Source organism: Dendronephthya gigantea, unplaced genomic scaffold, assembly GCF_004324835.1.
Source record: "Dendronephthya gigantea isolate DGI-Jeju-01 unplaced genomic scaffold, DenGig_1.0 000000F, whole genome shotgun sequence".
Taxonomy (NCBI): domain Eukaryota; kingdom Metazoa; phylum Cnidaria; class Anthozoa; order Malacalcyonacea; family Nephtheidae; genus Dendronephthya; species Dendronephthya gigantea.
Window position 1 is genome coordinate 3,498,724 of NW_021163010.1, and position 17,646 is coordinate 3,516,369.

General features: G+C 35.5%; 4 protein-coding genes across 6 annotated transcripts; 1 reads left to right on the forward strand and 3 right to left on the reverse strand.

Moving 5' to 3' along the window:
- Positions 1-469: 469 nt before the first annotated feature.
- Positions 470-5,090, reverse strand: LOC114522279 (solute carrier family 40 member 1-like). The gene is made up of 5 exons (XM_028542934.1): positions 4,799-5,090; positions 3,548-3,639; positions 3,263-3,422; positions 2,736-2,960; positions 470-2,272 (listed from the first exon to the last, which is right to left on the reverse strand). The coding sequence occupies exons 1-5, from the start codon at positions 4,968-4,970 to the stop codon at positions 786-788; spliced, it is 2,136 nt and encodes a 711-aa protein (XP_028398735.1). The 5' UTR covers positions 4,971-5,090; the 3' UTR covers positions 470-785.
- A 31-nt stretch (positions 5,091-5,121) lies between these two features.
- Positions 5,122-8,211, forward strand: LOC114522436. 3 transcript variants are annotated; one of them, XM_028543122.1, is made up of 10 exons: positions 5,122-5,348; positions 5,446-5,660; positions 5,868-5,960; positions 6,190-6,269; positions 6,427-6,542; positions 6,937-7,034; positions 7,188-7,256; positions 7,398-7,456; positions 7,550-7,638; positions 7,863-8,210. In XM_028543122.1, exons 2-10 carry the CDS (start codon positions 5,448-5,450, stop codon positions 7,871-7,873), a joined length of 828 nt encoding a protein of 275 aa, XP_028398923.1. In that variant the 5' UTR covers positions 5,122-5,348; positions 5,446-5,447; the 3' UTR covers positions 7,874-8,210. The 3 variants fall into 3 exon arrangements, with proteins under 3 accessions (XP_028398923.1, XP_028398932.1, XP_028398916.1); XM_028543131.1 differs by having other exon boundaries at positions 5,122-5,660; positions 7,888-8,211; XM_028543115.1 differs by having other exon boundaries at positions 5,123-5,660; positions 7,863-8,208.
- Positions 8,202-12,381, reverse strand: LOC114522425 (actin-related protein 2/3 complex subunit 2-like). The gene is made up of 12 exons (XM_028543106.1): positions 12,236-12,381; positions 12,085-12,119; positions 11,263-11,321; positions 11,140-11,193; positions 10,813-10,858; positions 10,606-10,665; positions 10,360-10,495; positions 10,006-10,099; positions 9,657-9,783; positions 9,281-9,381; positions 8,984-9,084; positions 8,202-8,416 (listed from the first exon to the last, which is right to left on the reverse strand). The coding sequence occupies exons 1-12, from the start codon at positions 12,295-12,297 to the stop codon at positions 8,392-8,394; spliced, it is 900 nt and encodes a 299-aa protein (XP_028398907.1). The 5' UTR covers positions 12,298-12,381; the 3' UTR covers positions 8,202-8,391.
- Positions 12,382-12,814: 433 nt separating this feature from the next.
- Positions 12,815-16,990, reverse strand: LOC114522368 (solute carrier family 35 member B1-like). The gene is made up of 9 exons (XM_028543042.1): positions 16,790-16,990; positions 16,124-16,221; positions 15,658-15,791; positions 15,297-15,327; positions 15,109-15,212; positions 14,810-14,869; positions 14,578-14,704; positions 13,843-13,949; positions 12,815-13,379 (listed from the first exon to the last, which is right to left on the reverse strand). Exons 1-9 carry the CDS (start codon positions 16,966-16,968, stop codon positions 13,185-13,187), a joined length of 1,035 nt encoding a protein of 344 aa, XP_028398843.1. The 5' UTR covers positions 16,969-16,990; the 3' UTR covers positions 12,815-13,184.
- Between the last annotated feature and the right edge of the window lie 656 nt (positions 16,991-17,646).

Below are 17,646 nucleotides of genomic sequence, written 5' to 3' on the forward strand. Positions count from 1 at the left end.
AATGGATTGTCCTGCACAGTCAAAAGACCTTAACCCTATTGAAAATCTGTGGGACAATGTCAAGGGGATAGTGCCAGAAAGGAATTCATTCATAAAGCGTCCATGATTTATGCGTTGCTGTAAATACTGTCCATAGGATGAATTTCTTCTGACCGTGAAGATTACCACCTTAACAAAAAGTATGCCATGCCGGTGTAAGGCCGTCATCAATTTTAAGGCCAAAGGAGGGTCAACAAAATATTAATATTTCATATAGCTAAGCATGTAATCTAGTCTATATTTGCTCGTATATATTGCTAGAGGGACAGTTACGTTCATTTGAGAGCATTTTAACTTGTTAGTTTGAGCAGTTCTTTTTGACCGCCAGTGTATATAGCCATGCGAAGTTGGCAAATTTTGTATACTTTTGTATTACGTGCGAAAATGTGCCGTAACTAAATTAGTTACAAACTTCGTGCCGTAATACAAAAGTATACAAAATTCGTGAACTTCGCATCGCTGTATTTTCCGTAATTTACAACAATTCGCAGCCAAACTTGGCAGTTGACTAATTTTAGCGGTAACCTCTTTCAGAAAATGTACTTTTTATCGCCGAGGTAAGCAATTAGTCTAAAGTGCAAGTCGACTCGTCCATTAAATTTTGTATTAAGATAAGCCAATTATTAAAAAAAAATTATTTCAAGAGTTACTTGAAAAACTATCCCCTAACTCCCCTTTTTTTATACACTCTGCATGTCCTTTTACAAATCTTTCAAAAGTAAGGATTTTCCATGTCCCATGAAGTCTCAGGATTCTAATGTGGAATAATTATCATTTGTAACAGTTAGAATACCGCTTGAAATGTCACTCTTTGAATTACTTCTGCTGTCGTCTGTTAACCGCCTTGACGTGCCTTCAATCGACTCATTACTGGCACTCCAGTGACTCAGTTTCTCCAAATGCTTTAGTCTCTTACGATGATTCCATGCAAAGCGGGAATAAAACGCCAACCCAAGAGACACCATTCCCACAGAAATTAGAATCAACGCACCAAAATCTTCCGGTTTAGGAGCCACAGTCACCATAACGAAATGAACAACATCCATGATACTATTAAAGGAATTCTGCACACCACTCACAATCCCGCGCTCCTGTTCTGCAACGTTTTCTTGAAACAATTGAGTAATCACCAAATCTGTCATCCATAGGCCTATTCTAGACATCACTATTCCGCCCATCAGCAAGCCAAGCGAAATGAAGTTTGAATCTTTGTGGTTATGAGATCGTTTTGTATCACCTTTGGTATCATTTCCAGTGTTCGTTGCATTGAAAGCAGCAGGTATTGAGGTGATTAGCGATAAAGGAATGGACGAAGAAGGATTTATACTCTTTGATGATATAAACACGGAGTAATTAGAGGAAAACGACGAGTTTTGATGTTTAGTCACCGTTGGGCGTAGGATTAGGCTACTTTGCGCATCAAATAGCGACGGAGTTACACTGATAGAACTTACTAAACTTTTTGTCGACAGCACTGACCTGTTCCTAAGTATAATTTCGCCGTTTCTACTGATGGTGTCATCGTGATAATTTGGGTCAAGCAAATGGCCGGGGTGGCCTGGAGCCCAGACAGCAGCCACACAAAACATGAGGAAGAATAACTGAACAGAATTGGAAATCATTCCAGTCTTAACTAGTCCAAACATTTTCCGTAGTTGCGGGAATATGAAAGTGCCAAGGATTCCAGTCAAGGCACCAGCGCCTGTTAAGATACCTAATGCCAAAGCACTCACATGCTGTGAATACGCATAAGCTGTGGTTATACTATCAAAGCCCAATACAGTCAAATATAAACAAGCTAGTCCGATCCCTGCAAACGCCACACGTTGTTGGAAAAATAGTTTTAAACCAAAACGGATAATTCGTGCTCGACGCTTCACTTTATCGACTAGAAGATTGCAGTGCATTTTAAATCCCAGCGACGTCTTTACCCTGGGCACCAAAATTGTTCCATCTTCATCGTTTTCAGATAAATCAACATTGACAAGATTTTCATCCGTTTCAAAGTCATTGTCTTCAAGTCGACTAACATCGACTGTTTTTTTCGCGAGGGCTGGACAGGAACGGTAAACTGACGATAACAAAGTGTACTCGACAAATAATGACACGATATTCCAACCGGCTATGAATAGAACTCCTATTGCCTTCGATCCATAATCAATGATTAAACCAGTGGAAACAGGAGCGAGGATGTTGCAGGTTAAATCGATGCGACGTAATATGGAATTTGTACCTACAGGAAAGAAAAAAGGGCAATTATGATTATATCAAACTCATACGAATAGACAATAGTATAGTGTAAAGTTTCGGGGTTTTACACTGAAGACAGTGAAGTAATCTTATTCACTTATTCTTAGATATTGTGCCGGAAAAGTAAAAATGTCACCGCGATCCCATTTAATGTATTATTCGAACACTATTTTACGAATAGGTTTTACTATATATGAAGACTTTAGTTGAGAAGTAAGAAGTTGCGTTTTTTCGCAACAAAATTGTCGAAAATTAACAAACCATCCAAAAACAACTTTCCGTCTGGGTTGAAAAAGAAGCCAATTGTTATTATCAAATATCAATATCTTCTTTTTCAACCCAATCATACCATACTACACTACGATGCCAACAAGTATTCAAGAAATGCTAAGTCTAACTCTAAGATTCTCGTAATCGTCTTCTCTAGAAATTATCACAAACTTTACCTGCGAGCAGGGACTCGTCCTCTTTGACAATTACTACAACCCAGTCTCTTTCAATGGCTATAGTAGTCCCAAGACTTGAAAGACGGGCTACAATAGCCAGCAAAACAAGGAAAACAGCCAGAATAAAAAAGATAGGGCTTGAAATACTTTGTTTAAACATGATTAAGATAACGACAGCGCAAGCTACCACTGCGGCATTTTGGATGATTAACGTGAGACGAGCAGCTAAAAACAAAATGTTAACTTTTTTAGTTTTTATTTTCGGCAGTTATTTGACCCAGCAAAACCTTTTCTTGATATTTTCCTTAATCAGAATGTATTAATTAAAGAAATATTAAAAGGAAATTGCACTATGGGAAGGAATAGCTGGATGGAGATGCAGTGGAATAATCACAGTTGAATCAATAGTTATTTGGCTCTGAAACACCAACTTTTGGACTAGTTAGGAAGACTTGATTTTCCCTTTCAGCTGTTAGGTTTTACATATTTATTTGTGAATCTTGCATTGCATGGACTGGTTATCCCACCTTTTAGTCGTGGAGTTACATCAATCCAGTCACCAACTAATGTTCCAAAAGCAACTACAGACAATGATACAGCCAACCCGTAAATAGCAGTAAAAAGAAATGATCCTGGAGTGAGAGCAATTAGGAATATAGATATAGCATACATCCACATTCTGTCACCCTATGAAGAATATTATAATTGGATATTTTATATGACTGATATTGACTGACAGGACTGATAGTAAGATAAGCTAGGTTTTCAAACACAAGACAGTAACTGCAATGGAGTTTTTGGATTTGACTTACCCAAGCAGACAAAGCATGGCTTACACATATCATAATAGTTGGTGAACATCCACACCTTTCAAATATACTCCCTTTTTTATTAGTATGGAATTCTGAAAAAAAGTTTATGGTTTCTATTAAAGGCCTCAAAGTCTGAATGCTTTGTTGGTTAGATTTAGAAAATTAAATTTAAAAAATGTGAACATTCAAAACACAGATTTTTGATGGCAAAATTAATTACACCCCCAAATATAATGTTGGGAAAATGTTAACCAGAAAAATTTGGGCACAATTGAAACACAATGTTGAAGATAATGTAATTTGTGGCAATTTCTACTCAATAACAAACTATGCAGACCACCGGGAGACTCCCGGTATTAAGCTAATCCTCCCGGTAAACATTCATACTCTCCCGGTAAATCGGTAATAAAGGCTCAGAAGCAATTTCGTTTTAATTTAGTCTTGTCATCTAACAAATTTAGTGAAAACGTTATATAAATTATAGATAACATTTGACAAGTTTTACGCACAGGCCGTTTAGCCTTGTGTGGCCGGGAAAATTTCGACTTCATGTAAATCACTGAGTACTGTGTCTGTAAATCTGTTCAATTTGATTGCAACTGGGGATATCGAGGGATATAACCAGACATGAAAACGTGAACCTCCAGGTTTTTTCTAAAAAATTCAGGTTTTGTGTGTTCCTAGAAATTAAATGTCAAGGTTTTTAGTCTGCTGGGGTTGAGAGGTCTGAACTATGTATCTGCTATTATTATCTGCCATATTGTGACAAGTACCTGGAGTTCTATTTTATATTATCTTTAAACAAAGCCTGACAATATGCAGAAAAATTGCTAGAATAATAAAATGCATTTACATGCAACTTGCTTAGAGATGTAGCCATGCAGATATTTTACTGATTTTAGGTAAAGTAATTGTATTAGCATCCTGTTCATCAGATTTATAAAGAACCATCATGCATTAAGAATGACTTAAAGTTTAAAATATATTAGGGAGGGTTTTACAGCCTTCTCAGAACCTTAAGCTATATTTCCCTGCTTATTCATTTTTACGCTGCTCTATATGGTTGCAAAATCACATGATTGCCTACAGCATAGGGTTACATGCAAGTTTGCATGCATGTTCGTCTCATATGATCAGGTCAACTTATTGATATTTATAATATATGGATTCGCAGAGGTAACAATAGAAGCTATATAGTGTTATTAGTGTACTAGTAGACTGCATTGGTAACGGTCATATTATATGCAATACCCTGTTCATGGTCCTCGTTGACCTCGTCTTCTGCTGTCTGTTCACGAGACTGACGAGAGTTGACATTCTGTGATTCGTCTTTTCCATGCGTGTTTAAGCTCTCACTTTCATTAAATGACTCATTTGAATCTTCTTCGTCCAATAATGGCGAATTCACTACATGTTTATCCATTTTATCTGCAACTCCTCATGAATCCGGAATAAAAGTAACAATTAACAAATATATTTCCCTTACACCAGACAAATGACACCATTGACTCAGGTAATTAGTAATTTATATCCGGAATATCGGAATTTGGAATCTCAAACCGGAAACGTACGTACAAGAGGTTAAGAGGATTCAGGAATTCCCCTGTTGTGCTGTGACAGTGAGTGACTTGCGAGTTCCGACACAAAGTCGAAAAAGTGAAAGTGTACTCGGTAGGGAGATTAGTGGACTCAGGATATCATTGTAAAATCAATCAAGTTTCCCTTTTGGTTTCGCCTGGGAAATTGTACAATAAAATTGTCACATTTATCTGTGCGTGTGTGACGGTGTGTCCAGTACACTGTAGGTCCATTTTGGATTTTTCTTTGGATCATAATTAGCTTCTGAGCAGGCTTTTTAGGTGTGCAACTTGGGGTTTATTGTTTTTGACTTTCTGTAGTAATGAAGGTAATAATTCTAGCAGCAGGGTACGGAACAAGATTAGAAAAAGATATAAAAAATGACCCAAAACAAAGATATAAACATTTGCTGGGTATTCCAAAACCCCTCTTCCCAGTTGGTGGGGAATGTCTAATATCAAGGTGGATAAGTATTTTGAAAGGCATACGTGAAGACTCTGATTGCAAAACGAATATTGATAAAATAATTTTGTTGGTGAGTACAAATTTTAGATTAATATGCAAGGCTGTTGTAACAGCTGAAGTATAATGTTAATTATATTAAGACAATGCATTGTTAAATTGAGGCGAGTATCTTGAAATATAATCAATGTATGCAATATATAGAAGAAAAGATTAATTATATATAGCTCACTCAGCCTAGTTTAGTTCTGGTGTCTTACTGTATGATTATGTCTGCTAGACTAATCACCATTTTGTTGGGGCATTTTCCACATGGGCAAAGCAATGGGCTGGTACTGTTGAAGTTCTGGATGATGGAACCACTACAAATGAGGTATAGCTTTTCTCTTCAAATGTGTGCCAGACTTCAACATCACTATGTGAGTACATGGCAAATTTTCTTGCTTGGACTTGTAAAGGTTTGAGCTGTGACTGGTCAGAGAGATTGGTAGACATTTGCTGCGTGGAGTTTCGAGAAAAAACAAGGTCTTTTATATAGTTAACGTAGTTGAGCATTCAAGCCTCTGAGATACCAAAGTTTGTAATATATATTTTCCTTTTAGACTAGAATGGGAGCGGTTGCAGACATTGAATTTTGCATTGAATATTTTAAAATAGATGATGACATATTGATAATAGGAGGGTGAGTGTGTACCAGTGGACTCTGGTGTCCTAAGAAGACTGTGCGCAAGTAACCACTGAGTCCCCACTTTAGACCTGTAAAGATTTTACCATTCATCCATTGGTAATATATTCATGTCTCCATACATGGCTTAAAATGATGGCTTTTATATCCGTAGAGATACGCTATTTTACAAGGACTTTGATTTGCAATGCTTCTTGAACGAATTTTATTCAAAAAATTTGAACTCTCTTGGTGGAGCATTAGTCACTTGTTATCACTGCAAAGATTCAGGTTAGAGATGTACTACATGTTGTGAATTGTTTACTAAAAAATCTGTACAAGAAGTAGTTCACGACTAACCTATATGAAAGCTTACACTACATTTCTACATCGTAAGTTCTTCGTTTAGATTAAAGAGTTTAGAGGTAAAGGGGTCTTTTTCACGATACGATTAGGGCCTTACACTTTGGTTGCATATACGTTTGTCATTCTGACGAAGTTTGAAATCCAGTGTCTGTACCACTTAGCATGCAGCAGATCGTGGTTTGCACATAAACGTATAAGACAAGTAGTACAAGTCGTATCGCGTAAATTGCTCTTTTCTACCACATTAACACTTTCGGAACGTTGCATGCATGCATGGCTTTCTGATGTTCATGCCTTACATATTTATATACATACATAGATACAAAAAGATCAGGGATTTTGGAATTAGATAAAGAAAATAAGGTCGTTGCATTTTTGGAAAAGCCTGATCCTGACAGTACCTCATCAAGATGGGCAGTAAGTATATAATCAAACGACCCCGTCATCGTGAAGATTGCAAATAACCTTTTTTTAGCATGACTTGAATTGTCTCCTTTTTTTCGCTAATATTAAGGTTATCGAGACTTCCCTACATATATTTTTTTATAAGTTCAATCTTGTTCACTGTAGTGCCCATGCTTTTACGTTTTCTCAAGAAAATCTTCGCAACTTATCGCTGAATTTCTCAGGGAAAAGATGGTAAACAACTTTACATGTTGTCCATGGGAGGTCTGGTGACATTGTGATTATTACACAATTACAATGCTCATTACATACAGGATCATTCAGTACAAAAATTTTAAATAATCTGAATAACTTAAATCATTTCTCCCATAACAGAACGCGCCGCTCGAAGAAAAGGATGCACCTGGGCATCTTATTAAATTTTTACAGGGAAAGTAAGCGATAGTTTGTTGTGTAAGTGTTGTGTGTAAATATTGAGTGGCCACTATGCATTATTTTGTGATTTTTTGCCTGTAATTTGTTTGCAGGGTTCCAATGTATGCAGTGCCTCTCAAGTCTGGTCGTTTTGATATTGGGCACTTGGAGACCTACATTGAATGTGATCAATATTTCTCAGGTATATGTTGGAGGAATAACATCAAGGCTTCAGCATTTGAGGGGGTATAATATCCCCTCACCCCTCCCCCCATATATTAAGGGTGTTTGATCAAACTGGCTATTAATACGAGTCACTACTCCCCCCATATATTAAGGGTGTTTGATCAAACTGGCTATTAATACGAGTCACTATATGTCAATACCATGAGTTATACATTCACAAACGTTTCTCTCGATTTTTAGATTCTTCATAAACTTTATGTTTCAGAGGTGTGGTGATGATGCTTACACGAAGACTCACAAAACGTCTATGAAACATGACAAACAGTTCAAGCTTTTCAGAAACCAGTTAGAACCAAATTGCACAAATGTCATAAAGCTAGATGAATTAGATAATTTAGCCACTCTGTAAAGGTCAAAAGCGATGTTTATACCGATTTTAATTTTAGCCCTGTTGCCAAAACGTTTTAGAATATTCTTCTGTATCATGAATATTCTTTTGCAAACGTTTTAGAATATTCTTCTGCATCAACGTCTACGACGTTCAAAATTAAGAAATATTTCCGCCATATAGACAATGTCAAAGGTCAAAAATTCAAAATTTAATAAAAAAAATGTTATGAAATTATACTTGCCTTACAAATTAGAATATGTAGCAGAACTTAACACGTGTTTTACATAATCTGTGTATATGTAATGACATATACCCTTAGTATGTTGAATTTAAATCGTAGATAATTCTTTCAATTTTAACAATCTTTTGCTGCCCCATTCACGATCGAACAAATGTCTTGCCGCTAGAATGGTACAAAGAATTAGTGAAATCAAAGTACTTGTTCGACAGATTTCTATACTTCCACTTCATATACTTCAGATTTCTATGGCTACTGGTCTTAATTATAACACTGTGATCATTTAACATATAACACAGGAACTGTATTGTATTTTCTTTTGTTCTTCAAAGGAAATAAAAAAAGGTACGAATGAATAAATAGGTTTGCATAAATGACAAAGTTAAATTTAAGACTTTATATTTTGGTCTAGTTTGAAACACCCCCGTTACAACAGGCGCCGAGGCTTGCATGTCAAATTGGTATCGGAATCCGGAAACTACAAAGTATTTTATCTTCCTCGTCTCCTGAAATGTCCAGGTCAGTCCTGGGCCATAGTTTATGCTACAATACGTCATATATAATAGATTACGTCATTATTAAAATGTTGCCGCAGATTGAACTTTATACCCTTGGCTTTGTGTTCACGCAACTGATTAGACTTCACTGAGTCTAGCCTGTCACTGTGTCTAGAAATGAACCGTCACGCTATTGCACGACAAAGTTACTTATATTACAGATATTCACACTCACGTTATTGTTTTCTTCTCGGTCGACTTTTGCTCTGGTCTTGCACGGTTCACGACTTTGATGAAATCACTTGTTTTTGCTCTCATTCTGGAGTGAAGGTATGCCTGAAGATCATTCAATAACATGTCATAATTTCAGGTGTTTTCACTAGTTACTGTATAAATGCTTTATGTACCACAACTCTAGTCAAGGCCAGAAAATCTGGTTAAGAATTTCACTATAAACAAAAATTTGCAGAACCCAAATACACTGAATACAGAATATGTACTGACACAAAAACGGAATAAAATACCTACGTACCTTGGAACACTTGATATGGTAATGCAAATAGTTTCTGAAAGTGTGGATTAAATTGATGGTCTTGTCTTTAGATTTTGAATTTGTGTGTCTGGCTCCCAGTACTGCGAAACAAGATGAACATTTTTTTTACTCAGTTGACCCTTCCTCCCCTATTCGATATCAGTAATTCCACTTATAAGTCAATAAACGTCGGTACATGTATTTCAAAGAAGTGGGTATTATCCACCTGCAACTTGCGCTAAATACATAAACGAAATGTATCGATTTAACGATTAAAAATTCAGCTACGTTTTGTACTTGCAGGTGTATAAAACGGTCGCTACGCAGGCTGACCACTTTCCCCATGAGGGAAAGTTTACAGTCATTTTTCTCTTACCGAACGTAATGTATCCGATATTATCACCAACCACAGCGTTAGTTCCTTTCAGTTCCAGAGGCGGTTCACGATGACTGAAGAGAACCTGAGGCGCCGTTTGACTGGCACGACGTCCTTCTTTCAGTTCCTAAAACAAAAAAAATGTTCACTCTTAATGCGTCCTTCCTTGGTGAAAACTTTAAAAATGAGAGTATCTCATCCTTGGCTGATGAAACTTGTAGTCTTGCAGATTGAGGTCACGCATTGCCACTACATTCCTTTTCGAAACTTAATCCATAATATTGATTTATTTTGATATATATTACTGATTGCACACAAGTATGTGGATTTAGTGTAGGACAAAACGTACCTGCATGAATACTTTTCCAATAATTACGTCGTCGTCATCTCGGAATACAGTGCTAAATATAACTGTGACGCGATCAGCTTTAGCACCAACATACCTAAACAAAAGATTGTAATTTGAAGCTGGATTATGGGCTGGTGGTAAGTTAAAGGGGACCATTAATGCAGAGCTAAATCTTCCCAAAACGTTAGCCCTTTTATGCGATCATGGAACATGTCAGGTTTTAACTGCACAGAAGCAAAAGGCTTTTGAATGGGATACATCTACTGAATGGTATCTCTTGTCTGATTGATAACAGTGATAATAATACAAATTTAAGTAAAAATACGAATGGTCACTAATATTAGAAAATCTTACATAGTTTCATCTTCTCTGTAGTTGATCACAGCATAATCTTCTTTCTCATTTCCAGCTTGCTGATATTCAAAATATTTCTCAAATACGGATGCAAAACAATTTCGTTTCAGTAATGCAACTTTCGTCACAAGTTCCTCTGGGAGAAAAACACAATATATCAAAAATTGTTAAAATTGATTTTAGAAATGGACATAAAATTTACAATTACACAGCACTGGTATAAAATACAAATTTAACAAACAATACCTTTCTCTTTATCACTTCCAGGCAGGTTCTCCAAATCAATGAGAAGAGAAATATCGTAACCTAGCGTAATATAGGTATAGTATTTCTTTATTAGATAGCACAGTTATGTATAAGAAGACATTGCTTCAATTAATTTAAATAATAGATTAAGAAAAATTAATAACAAAAATTAAAGTAGAAAATAAAGTAGAGAAAACCAATACACACCTGATTCTGCAGTAGTTAAAAGGGAACCATATACTTTTTGAATCAACTGCAAAATCAATAGTACTGTATAAGAATTGTATAAATAATTAAGTACTGTGTTGATCAAAAGCACAATCATGCTTGTTTTTTTAGCAATCAAGGAACAATTCCTGTAAATCTCACTTGCTATATAACTGCAGGTATATTCACACATTTATATAATGCAAGGTATTGGCCTTGTCTAATGGGGATCACCTTTACAGATTTTTCTAGGAAACACCAATTGACATAGCTAATTATAATTTTAGTAACAAAAGTCAAATTCGTACATAAAATTACTATTCTTACCTGATCTGCCCCATACTTTTGAAGGTCTGGATAAAATTTCATGTGAATGCTCACCTGTAGAATTTACATCAATTACTACATTGCATAACATATTGCAATTTGAAGTTATCCAAATTGACTTACCCTAATCTTGCTTTTTTCGCCATCAGGGTTTGAAACATGAAACGAAACACCATCAAAGTCTACAATTTTGTTAAAAGCAATTAATCACATTTACTAAGAAGATATTAACCAACTGTAACTTGGGTGGGGACTGAAACCCATCCTACAAGTGACAGTGCATGTGGAAAGTAAGGTTTGTGGATGAAATATTGGTCTCACTGCAGCAATAGGAATATTCTAGTGCATTTTATTATAAAATTGCAATTTGCAAGTCATATATAGACATTTTTTCAAATAAGGTATTAATTACTTATCCCTACTCAAAACAAAAGGAGATGCTACAATAAATAACATGTTTGAAGTGGCCTTATATATCCTTTGTCAGAAATAAACCATTATTTTTTTCTTTTTTTAATCTTTTTTAGACTATGTGATATCGAAAGTTGGGATCTCCTATAGCACACTTCCCTAGGTTTAGCAGATCCAGAAACTCGAAGTTAAATTAATTTAAAGGAGTAAGATGGGACAATACCATTTAAGGTGGGTTATGACCAGGCCTCTGGAGGCTCTGAGCAGTGGGCCCTTTATCCACACTTTTTCTCAATTTTTTTAAGTATTTTCCAGTTTCAATATGCAAGAGTGTGAGAGAACTATCCGAAGCATTGAGAAAACACACAGGTTTTAAATTGTAAATTTACAAAAATGGGCAATCTAAGGCCTCTGGTGTGACTGGTGACAGATACGTATTAACGTATACCAAACTGTTCACATAAATTCTTTCCCAAATTCAGTCCTTGTATTCATTCAGAGTTTATACCCGTTTTTCATATATGATTAACTCACCTGCAAATGTTACGTCGATTGCCTCAAACTTTTCGCTGTAAAGAACGAAAATATATCACTTTTTAATAACTCTTCCGAGGCATAAATCTAAATTGTGGACATAAATGCATTTGAATGGAATAAAACCATATACTTAAAGCTCGGTGCTTACCTTGAGAATTTGGCAGTTAAAATTTCCTCTAGTATACGGTTATTTAATTCAAGAAGAATCATATTCTCGTGTATTTCTTCTTCTTCCTTGTTGAAATATTAAATAATGATGGCGGAAGAGAAGGGCTTGGTGTATTTATTTAAATTATTTTCGGCTGAGTCGGAAACTTCCGTAAATGGTTCGTACCAAATATATAGTGATAAAAAAGGTACGCTAAGTGTACATACATGACATGATGAAATCCATTGAAATGTATTATCTATATCTTAATTGTTATAATACTTGTTGGCGGGATTAAATCACTAAAAACAGTGTTTTAGTGCGCCCTTGATGGGGGTTACCCCCACTCCGCAAAACTCCCCGATTATGGTTTAATCTAGCCTCCTCCACAGGCCTCTCTATCTTTCTTTGGGGGCAACCCCAAGGGAAGCCCCAAAGAAAGCTAGAGAGGCCTGTGGAGGAGGCTAGGTTTAATCATCATTGTTTTATCTACTTTTTGTTTATGTTTTCATAAAAAAAGGGAGCAAACATAACACCAACATTGGTGTTAAATAGATATTTATTGTACAAATCGTCCAATAGATATTTATTGTACAAATCGTCCACGCCTTTTACACAAACCAGAGAAGAGTATCCAAAATTTGACGTTTCTTAGCCGCAATTTCAACCATTTGGGATCCGTTCTCCTTGTGAGATTGAACACCATCGGCCGCCAGCTTTGACTTTTTCCCATTAGGTTTTAAAGCTGTTCTCCATTACGCGAATTTGTTTGTGCGAACGATTGTGACGTAAGAAGCGATCCTCCATTTTCGCAGCTAACGTTATAATTCATTGACCGATCATGCTGATGGACTCCGGTTTTCTAACTTGGTTTTCGATGGACTTTGTTTCGCACAAACAAACATGATGGACTTCGTTTCGCACAAACAAATTTGCTTAGTGGTTGAAATTATTTTCTAGTTTTTCCAAAGAGGCTGTCAAGCCCGAGACCCAGGAAAACAAAGAGCACCCCAAGCCACTGTCTGGAAACCAAAGCGTTGCCGTAAAATAAAACTGAGGCCAATATTGTAAAGAATTTTCTTGTTGTGGTCACTATTGAACACGTCAGTGGTCCAAATGTCGTAACAGTAATAAATATAAAGTTCTAGAAGATAAAAAATATCCACATTACGAATTATAGCACAGAAAAAAATCCGAACTGCATATCTAAAATTAAATCTAACATCGCACACGGTCTATACTGTCCATTTTCCGAAATATTCGAGATGAGATTATATACCATATTATATAAAATCAGTCGTTATGAGGAAGTCTCCATATGCCCCAATTTTTATCGCCGTTGGGGTAAAAAAATTGGGGTAAAAAAATAAGCCTGCGACAGCTTTTCAAAACGATGATAAAACACTAAACGATCTGATAAAGAAAAATTCATTTCAAAAATTTTTAGGTATAATTGCTTCAGTCATTTGCCTGGTATTAATATAAAAGTTGCTAAAAGGAACGCTAAACGGTCTCATAAAGAAAAGTTCATTTCCAAAATTTTCAGGTATAATTGCCTCAGTCATTTGCTGGTATTAATATAAAAGTTGCTGATAAAAGAGACTGACCTGTCCTAAAGCACTTGCAATACTAAATGATAGCATGTTTGGTAAAACTGATGGGTGGCGTTGACAGAATGCGATTGATTTCCAAATTTCCCCGGTCATAACAATACCTTTGTAAAGAGAAAGGAACACGATTACAGAATGCCAGGATGCGGGTACAAATGTTCGCGGTATTCGAGGAACGTTTAGTGTGAAATGGAGGACCCCATTGAATAGCGAAGGTAGATGGTAGGAAACATGTAAATTAGCTTCCAAATCATACCAGCCTCATCCATATAAAGGCTCTGTTACACGGTGCAATTTTTCTTGCAACTTACAATGCGATTCTACTTCTAAGAGATGTAAATTAGCGAAGAGTCTTGCAGAAGAAAAGTGCATGAAGTGTAATAAACACAAACTTTCGTTGTTCCCAAATATACATCTCTCAAAAGTAGAATTGCATTGCAAGTTGCAGTAAAAATTGCACCGTGTAACAGGGCCTTAAGCAAGCAAATTGGATATTTAGCAAGCATTTTTAGAGCGATTGAAAAAATAAATGTCCGGTGGATAGCGCTATCCGGCTTTCATATACAACCGGCCCCAGCATGTTAACCATAGGGTAAACGGTTAAAAAAACTTGCAGTATTACATGACTTACATGTATTTATCACCAAATTAATAAAACTAATAGCATGTAATTTTTATTGGAAAATATCATTCAACACAGGCAAATTTATAGTAGTTAGTAAGATCACTTACCAGTTCCAAGGATGAAAAATGAACAAATGTTAATTTTTTGCATCATGTAATGTGATCGTATGTTATATTCTACTCTCATTTTGTCCTGCGTCGCACCGGTCATTCCATCAAGGGTCAAAGATACTAACTATGGTAAAACAAGGTCTTAGTATAGATAAACACTAAATTTTCAGCAGTCCTGAAATCTTTTCACGTTTATAAGACACAAAATGTTCAGTTCGCAAACGCTCACCAGTAGAATCTCACCAATTCCGATGACAGGATCATGATGTTGATCCGTCTTCTGCTTTTTCTATAATTATAAATTTTGAAAACTATTAGCTACAGAATACTGAATATATATAGAATAGCCTCACTTCCACTGTTTGAAAATTAGTGCTTGAAATTTTTGTCCGAAATTTTGAGAAACGAAGAAGTCATTTTGACGCTATCCCTTTGTGTGAACTCTGCAATACTGGGGCCTGTTGTTCAAAAGCTGGTTAGTTTATCCATGGTTAAAGCAAATCTTTACATTAAATTTTTCTTACTTACATCTTTATACAAAAATAACGCTACTCCACATACAATCATGAGGACAAACAGATATTTTGCAAGAGGATATCTCTTCTTTGCAATAAGAACACCAAGAATCATTACTAAAAAGGAAAATGGCGGTACATGTTTAGTAAGAAAAATCAATGAAATACAAACAACCAAAAGGCAAAATATACAAAACAAACCTGGTATTGGTTTCACTGACTTTCCTAAAACCTTAAATAGAAAAAAGGAAATGATTATGGTATCCATCCATGTTCATATGGTGAAAAAAGGCATGAGGGTGTGCTTAAACTGAAGATTATAAGATTTCACAATTCAATTTGGCACAACAAAGTTCTTGGCGTTCCGACCTTATAGTCAGGAATGTGTGTATTCATATATTTGTTCTAGCTCCCTAGCGGATTTCTTTTATGCATTTTCAAAACAAATCCATCAGGTAGAACAGAATATATTAAAATTCACACAGACAAATTTAAGACTGGTTTGTTACACTAAAAGTTGTTGTAAAATACTCGTTGGTTGCAGGATGTGATACTAACATACCTGAGTTGGATAACTAACATACTGCAGGGCTGCATTACTTGCAAGCATTGCGCCAACATATGAAAATGCACACCAGATGTACAGTGATTTTGGTGTTCGATCAATGTCAGAAGAAGAATATGTCAATTTGATAACTAGACAAAATAATACAGTCATAATAATTTGTATGAAATATGTGCAGTAGTTACCCAGTTTTTTACTAGGTATAACTTTTAGCATTTTCTTCCTAACATGACTAAAAACTTTCAAATATTGAAAACCTTACCACAAAGAAGTGTAAATGGTTGAAAATCCTTTCTAAATTATATTTTTTTTAATATCGAGCCTACTCTTGTGTGGGTCTAATACTCGTGTTACCACAGTACATCAAATGGCCCTTGTAATTGGAATGGGCATAGAATTGTATATAAACTTATATAGATGCAAACTGCATGTTGAGTTGGCAAAAACACACTCAAGCACTCACCTACTGTTGCAAAGAGAGCATTTACTATACATTGTATAAAAACCAAAGTCATAGGATAGACAAACTTTTCTTTTTCTTCCCCATACGGAACTCTGGTTCTATAGAATTAAATTCATTCGAATTTTCTGTGATCATGAATCTTGCCTTGTATAGTTTAACTAGTGAGAAACCTAGCTTCTCATCTTATTTTAGCATGCAATTTTCACTTATAGGAGTTGGGGTTATGATAAAATAGGTAATAAAAATGGTCTGGGTGTTCATTTCATGATCCAGGTAATCAAGACAAGACCTTTTACCCAGGCATGAATTGAAACCAGTGCATGAATTGCTAATACAATGAGCTGTCACTAAAGTCAAATTCATGCTTTATTGCAGTAAATACTAAGAAGAGGAGTAGAGAGAAAAGGGTTACATTGCAAGCTAATTGGTTAAACAAAGGTTATTATGTGTTAATATAAACCCTCACACAGAAAATATTCTACCTGGCTATGACTCCTATGAGTGAAGTTTATGATTGAAGTTTATAACATTTATGTTGGAGTATAGTAAATGACGGTATAACTTGCTATTAATTGTGGACTAATTCTACTTTGATTCAAAATAACAAACTGGACAATAGTGACTAAAGTGGCAACATTTTTATCAGTTTGTCTATATTGTACTTACATTCTTTCTTGAATAATCCCATAGTAGAAATAACAGATAAATATTCCGGCACAACAGACGATTAGTTTCTTGCGACTTTGAGTCGGCAGACTTGACATGGTCTCACTAGCTTTTACCTCAGTTCGATCTAATTCAGTGTTAGACAAATCTATTTGAACGTCGTGATTATTTAGAGCCATTCAATTGAAAACATAAAATCCACACAGGGACATTTGGAACTGGTGATCAATGAACGCGTTATCCTTTCATTGGCTGAAAATACTACTTCCGGTTACACGTGTGTGGGTTTTTAAAAAAGATCAAGTAATCAACATACGCGAATTCGACGACATAAAATTTAAAAATATTTTCAAAATTTTAATTAAAATTACTATAATAAATAATCATTTCTACTGGTTTGCTCATTATTCCATAATGGTATATGAAAGATGGTAGGCATGGGATACTACCATCTTATACACAACGTCACTACCATCATAGGGTGGGGCACTAAAACTTCCCCTTTTCGGGCATGAAATCTGCTGTTAGCAAAAAATCCAAGGAAATCAATAACAGCATGATTAAATTTACCCTTAATTCCCTGATAGTTTGCGCAAACTTAGTTATCACTTCATATAATAACTCTATATAGTATATGTAGAACTAGTTAAAAATGCAAGTAGCTATCAATGAAAAGAATCTAAAAACACCATTGAATTAACATTTTTTTAACAGATATAAATGCTGTAATAAATGTCTCTTTTATTCTAAGCATCGAAGTTTAATATTCTGACAAGGCCAAGGCCAAGGAATTTGTCAGTATGGGCTGCCAGTGGAAATCAAACTTTTCTCTAAAAACGGCACAAAACTGGTCCAAA

Excerpts from the sequence above, each read along its gene's own strand:
- LOC114522279 (XM_028542934.1), bottom strand. The coding sequence starts at position 4,970 with ATGGATAAACATGTAGTGAATTCGCCATTATTGGACGAAGAAGATTCA. Across the intron at positions 3,423-3,547 it reads GCCATGCTTTGTCTGCTTGG|GGTGACAGAATGTGGATGTA; the intron begins GTAAGTCAAATC and ends TATTCTTCATAG. Across the intron at positions 2,273-2,735 it reads GGACGAGTCCCTGCTCGCAG|GTACAAATTCCATATTACGT; the intron begins GTAAAGTTTGTG and ends TCTTTCCTGTAG.
- LOC114522436 (XM_028543131.1), top strand. The coding sequence starts at position 5,448 with ATGAAGGTAATAATTCTAGCAGCAGGGTACGGAACAAGATTAGAAAAA. Across the intron at positions 6,270-6,426 it reads GACATATTGATAATAGGAGG|AGATACGCTATTTTACAAGG; the intron begins GTGAGTGTGTAC and ends TTATATCCGTAG. Across the intron at positions 7,257-7,397 it reads AATTTCTCAGGGAAAAGATG|AACGCGCCGCTCGAAGAAAA; the intron begins GTAAACAACTTT and ends CTCCCATAACAG.
- LOC114522425 (XM_028543106.1), bottom strand. The coding sequence starts at position 12,297 with ATGATTCTTCTTGAATTAAATAACCGTATACTAGAGGAAATTTTAACT. Across the intron at positions 10,100-10,359 it reads TACAGAGAAGATGAAACTAT|GTATGTTGGTGCTAAAGCTG; the intron begins GTAAGATTTTCT and ends TCTTTTGTTTAG. Across the intron at positions 9,085-9,280 it reads ACCATATCAAGTGTTCCAAG|GCATACCTTCACTCCAGAAT; the intron begins GTACGTAGGTAT and ends AATGATCTTCAG.
- LOC114522368 (XM_028543042.1), bottom strand. The coding sequence starts at position 16,968 with ATGGCTCTAAATAATCACGACGTTCAAATAGATTTGTCTAACACTGAA. Across the intron at positions 16,222-16,789 it reads GGGATTATTCAAGAAAGAAT|AACCAGAGTTCCGTATGGGG; the intron begins GTAAGTACAATA and ends TTAATTCTATAG. Across the intron at positions 15,792-16,123 it reads TGCTCTCTTTGCAACAGTAG|TTATCAAATTGACATATTCT; the intron begins GTGAGTGCTTGA and ends TATTTTGTCTAG.